This window comes from Cucumis melo, chromosome 3 (genome assembly GCF_025177605.1).
Source record: "Cucumis melo cultivar AY chromosome 3, USDA_Cmelo_AY_1.0, whole genome shotgun sequence".
Taxonomy (NCBI): Eukaryota; Viridiplantae; Streptophyta; class Magnoliopsida; order Cucurbitales; family Cucurbitaceae; genus Cucumis; species Cucumis melo.
Genome location: NC_066859.1, coordinates 2,943,041 through 2,948,479, shown reverse-complemented (window position 1 = coordinate 2,948,479; position 5,439 = coordinate 2,943,041). Strand labels below are relative to the sequence as shown.

Here is a 5,439-nt window from a genome sequence, read left to right as displayed (position 1 = left end):
CAAGCATTTGTTTCATCCACAACAGTTGAGAGCAGCTACTCCCTGCAACAATGTATTCAGCTTCGGCTGTTGAGAGGGAGACACTGTTTTGTTTCTTGCTGAACCAAGCAGCTACATTATTCCCTAAGAAGAAGCACCCTCCAGATGTGCTCTTCCTATCATCTGTGCACTCTGCCTAGTATGCATCACAGTAGCCAACAAGAGTACCAGTTGTGTCATAAGTATACCAAATACCATAGTTAAATGTACCTGATATATATTTGAGTATTCGTTTTGCCAAGTGAAGATGTGACGTACGCGGGTCAGCCTGATACCGAGCATAAACTCCTCCTGCGAAGGCTATATCCGGTCTACTAGCTGTTAGATAGAGCAAGCTCCCAATTATGCTTCGGTACAAGTTTGTATCAACTTTTTTACCATTTGTGTCCTTAGTCATTTTCAGATGTGTAAGTTCTTTTAGGTCTGACCTTATCCATTCCAAACTTATATATAAGGTTCTTTGCATATTTTTCTTTGAGAGAAAAAGATCCCTGTATTTTCTTGCTTAATTTGAAACCCCAGGAAGAAGGTTAGTTCCCCAACCATGTTCATTTCGAATTCTCCCTTTATCTGGGCAACAAACTGTTCAACATAGACTGAGGATGTACCACCAAATGTAATGTCGTCAACATAGATCTAAACGATCAGAAAGTCAATGCCTTGACGATATATAAACATAGTTTGATCCGCACTGCCCTTTTTACATCCTTGTTGTAACAGGTAAGTGGAGAGTCTCTCATACCAAGCTCTAGGAGCTTGTTTAAGTCCATAGAGTGCCTTTCGAAGTTTGTAAACATGATCCTGATGTACTCGATTAACAAATCCTTTTGGCTGGGCCACATATACTTCCTCATATAAGTACCCATTTAGGAACGCACTCTTTACATCCATTTGGAATAGTTTGAATCTCCGAAAACATGTGTAGCTTAGCAGTAGTCGGATGGCTTCTAATCTGGCAACTGGGGCAAATGTTTCTCCAAAATCCAGCCCTTCTATTTGAGAATATCCTTGAGCAACCAGTCTAGCTTTATTACGAATAACTCTACCTTCTTCATCCGTTTTGTTCTTAAAGATCCATTTGGTACCAATTATGTTAGCATAAGGTGGCTTTGGCACTAATTCCCATACTTGGTTTCTTTCAAACTGGAGTAGCTCTTCCTGCATAGCCAAGATCCAGTGTTTGTCGGAGAGTGCTGCAGAGACCGTGGTCGGTTCTAGTGAAGATGTGTAGCATACATTGGCAACCATTTTCGCATAATCTTTCCTCTCCTTCTTCCGAGTTATGATTCCACTGTGAATATCTCCAATAATGAAGCTGGAGGGGTGGTTTTTGGCTATATGCGTAGGAGGTATGAGGTCACACTTTAAAGAATCAGTTGCACCCGTAGTTCGCTCTAGAGTGTGCTGACTTGCAGATATTGATGCTTCACTTTCATGTGTGTCAGTCTGAATGGCTGATGTAGAAGGTGTTGACATGTCACTTCTGCTTGAACCGAGATGAGAGGGTAAGTATGTTGTTTCATTAGTGGGGGCCGTCGATTCTAACTCTCCTTCAACAGGTTTAGGAGAAAGGGAATTCCAAAAAACCTCATCTTCATCATCAAGATTTCTATTGGGTTCCTTACCAAGGTCATCAATAATGACGTTAATGGATTCCATTACTGTTTTGGAACGTTGGTTGTAGACCCTGTAGGCTCGGCTGTTAGCAGAATATCCCAGAAATATTCCACGATCAGACTTTGAGTCCCACTTTCTGCGATGATCCCTATCACTCATGATAAAGCACGTGCTGCCAAAGATGTGAAAATACTTTACATTTGGTTTTCTCCCTTTCCACAGCTCATATGAGGTAATAGTGGTCCCTGAATGGAGAATGACTCTGTTATGTATATGGCCTGCAGTGTTTAGACCTTCAGCCTAGAATTGGATTGGTAGGTGCTTTGCATGGATCATCACCCGGGCCATCTCCTCTAAGGTTCGATTCCTTCTCTCTACAACTCCATTTTGTTGTGGTGTTAAAGGGGCAGAGAACTCATGAAAGATGCCTTCATTATCACAGAACTCAGCAAAGTGTTGATTCTCAAATTCATGCCCATGATCAGTTCGTATTCGGCCAACACCAGTATTTTTCTCTCTTTGGAGTTGAGTGAACAAGGTCTGACATGTCTTAAAGGTTTCTGATTTGTCAAGGATAAATTTTATCCAGGTGTAGCGGAAGAAATCGTCTACACACACTACTGCATACCGTTTTCTTCCCAAGCTTTCTGTTTGCATGGGCCCCATTAGGTCTATATGAAGAAGTTCCAGAATATGGGACGTCGAGGAGATATTTATAGGCTTGTGCACAGACTTGACTTGCTTGCCAGCTGGGCACTCTAAACATCTTTCTAATGACGAGAATGATAGCAAGGAAAGACCGATGATGGCATCAACTTTGGTGACTTTTGAGATAGTAGAGCCACTAAGGTGTCTAAGTCGTTTGTGCCAGAGTCCAACTTCTTCCACTTTTAATAGATTGCATAAGGTCACCTCTGCATCCTAGTGATAACAGTTGTCTAACAGCCTTGTTCCGCTGAGAAATATTCTATTTTGACCATCTAACACATTACATCTATCATTATTGAAACTGACTTGATAGCCTTGGTCATATAATTGGGTGATGCTTATGAGATTTGCAGCCAGTCCTTGTACTAGTCGAACATCAAGAAGAAATGGTAGACCTGGACGGTTAATCGTTCCTTTGCCAATTATTTTTCCTTTTCCTCCATCTCCAAATACTATTGACCCAGCTTTGCATTCACTCAGATCAGAAAAGAAATCTGCATTACCTGTCATGTGTCTGGAACACCTACTGTCAAAGTACCAGTCACTAGAGTTGAGGCCTTTGACAGAGGTGAGAGCAACCTTGCAGTTTTCAATGTGGATTTTTCGGCGCCATTCTGTTCTAGGACTCCTCAGATATTTGGTCTGTTGAGTATCGAGTTCCCTGCACGTGAGTAGTCGGTAATTCAAGCAATTCCGACGAATATGTCCAACCCATCCACAAAAATAACAAATTCTACGTGTTCGCTTGTTTGGGGATTTCATAGACATGCTAGTAATCTCGGTGCCCCTTCCCTGTTCAATATTTGTAGGGCTGTTTTGAAGGGTACCTTCTCGGATAAAAACAGTTTTTCTGACAGGTGTGTCCCTTTTTGCAAATCCGAGGCGTCTTTTGTCGTCAGCCCTCCTTCCTTGGTGAGTATGTCATCTAGTTTCAGGGTCCCATTTGTCAGCATCTTTACAAATTTTAGGAGTTCTTCGAATTGATGCTTGGTTTCCGCTAGTTCTTCTTTTAGGGTTACTATAGAGGATAGGAAGCTTTGGTTCTCTTCCACTAGATCTTGAATTTGTTCTTGTTGTTGCAGGATAACTTCTTGATCTTCTGTCTTCTTTCTGTCTGCTGCGTCGTCAGTTAAGTTCTTTGATTCCAGCTGGTCATGTGTTTGAACATTTTCTTCATCATTCATGGTGCAGATACTAATCAGGGCCATTCCAAGGTCTTCATCGTCGCTTTCAGAATAATCTTCTTCATCAGAGAAGGTAGCTACTAGACCCTTTTTCTTGCATTTAAGATAAGTAGCACAATCGGCTTGAATATGACCAAATTCTTCACATTCATGACACCTGATCCCTTTGCCATATTTGTCAGATTTCGAGGCTTCAATTCCTTTTCCTCGTTCGTGTTCCTTCTTTCAATAGTGTCCTAAAGAGGAGGTATCTGATATTCTTGACTGTCTTAAGGACTGGTCCTCTCTGTTGTTGCGTTGGTTTCCCATGTATTTGTGAAACTGGTTTTTAAGTTTCGCAACCTGTTTTTTCAGCACAACTACTGATTCTGTAAGAGCATCATTACCCTGCATCACTCGGTGTTCCTCGATTGGCTCTTCCTTTACTGAGGTTAGTGCTAGTCCCAGTTTCCTTCTGCTGGCTGTGTGTCTCAAGTGAATTTCGAAGGTTCGCAGTGACCCAAACAGTTCATCCAATTTCATTTTAGATAGGTCATTAGCTTCTTCGATCGCTGTGACTTTCATGTTGAATTTGGAGGGCGGGGATCTGAGAACCTTTCGAACAAGTTTGAAGTCAGACATTTTTCCCCGAGTGCATCTGATTCGTTGGCAATGTCAAGGACACAGAGATTGAATTCATCTATAGTCTCATCTTCACCCATTTGAAGGGCTTCAAATCGAGGCGTCAAGATCTGCAGTCGTGATATTTTTACTTTGGAGGTTCCTTCAAAAGCTACTTCTAAGATATCCCAGGTAGCCTTGGCCGATTTACAGGTGTTGATTAGTTTGAATATATTTGGATGATGGCATTAAACAGTGTGTTCAGTGGGCGAGAGTTGCCTACAGCAGCATCATCTTCATCTTTTGTCCATTTCAACTCATATTTTCGAACAGTTTGGCCTGCTTCGTCCTTTTCAGTGGGATACTCCCATCCTGATATAACGGCTCTTCAACTCCTCATGTCGAGTGACATCAAGAAGGCTTCCAATCGTGACTTCTAGTAGCCATAATTTCCTCCGTCTAAAAGGGGAGGTCTGCTAGTTTAGTTTTCTTCTCGGATACCGTCCATCAGGGATCGAATACTAAACTTGCTCTGATACCAACTGAAATATGAACGGTGGTCGAGATAAGAAACAGATGTAGTTTCAGTTATGTTAAGAGTAGAGTGCAAGGGAGATAAACAGGAAATACAACACACGAGGTTTGTTAACCCAGTTCGATGAATACGCATCTACATCTGGGGGCAGTTCGCTCGGGATAGAGACTTGAGTCCACTTTGTTAGTTCAACAGAATCCTATTTTTAAGGGGAGAATCTTAAGTTGGTTGGTAGGAGAAATAATCATGTGGGACCAGTTTGCTTAACAAATGGTTCAGTCTAGTTTGGTTTGGTCTTCTTTTAAAATTGAACCGACTGAATCAACCAAATTAGATCATTTGATTAGTGTCGTTCTTTACTATTCACAGTTGCAATTCCAATTTCAATTCCTCTCTACAAAATTCTCCAACTTCTTTAATGGTTTTTGGCATTTGCTCTTCATCTTCCATTTCCGCAAAAATCCTTAAACCCCATTTTCTCTCACCGACAAACCATTCCTTATACTTGCTTCCTCTGCAAACGCTTCTCCCAGGCTTTCACTTCGAACCTCCTCTAATTCCAATCCCAAAGCCTCATTCATCATCAACCGAAAGAATGAGTGTGTCACGGTTCGGCAGCTGGCACTGCCTCTAAGTAGTGTTAGAAGCGGTTTATTTGGAATTATGTGATGAAACTTTTGTTTTCATGTAATGTGTGTTTTTTACTTTTTGGGGTTTTGATTTTGAGGGATTTTGGGTTTTCTCTTAAGTTTCTGT

The 5,439-nt window shown here is 41.4% G+C and overlaps 1 protein-coding gene across 1 annotated transcript; it reads right to left on the bottom strand.

The window, feature by feature from the left end:
- Positions 1–1,956: 1,956 nt before the first annotated feature.
- Positions 1,957–4,169, bottom strand: LOC127148595 (uncharacterized). The gene is made up of 4 exons (XM_051082681.1): positions 3,826–4,169; positions 3,220–3,705; positions 2,671–3,025; positions 1,957–2,577 (listed from the first exon to the last, which is right to left on the bottom strand). Exons 1-4 carry the CDS (start codon positions 4,167–4,169, stop codon positions 1,957–1,959), a joined length of 1,806 nt encoding a protein of 601 aa, XP_050938638.1.
- Positions 4,170–5,439: the final 1,270 nt, after the last annotated feature.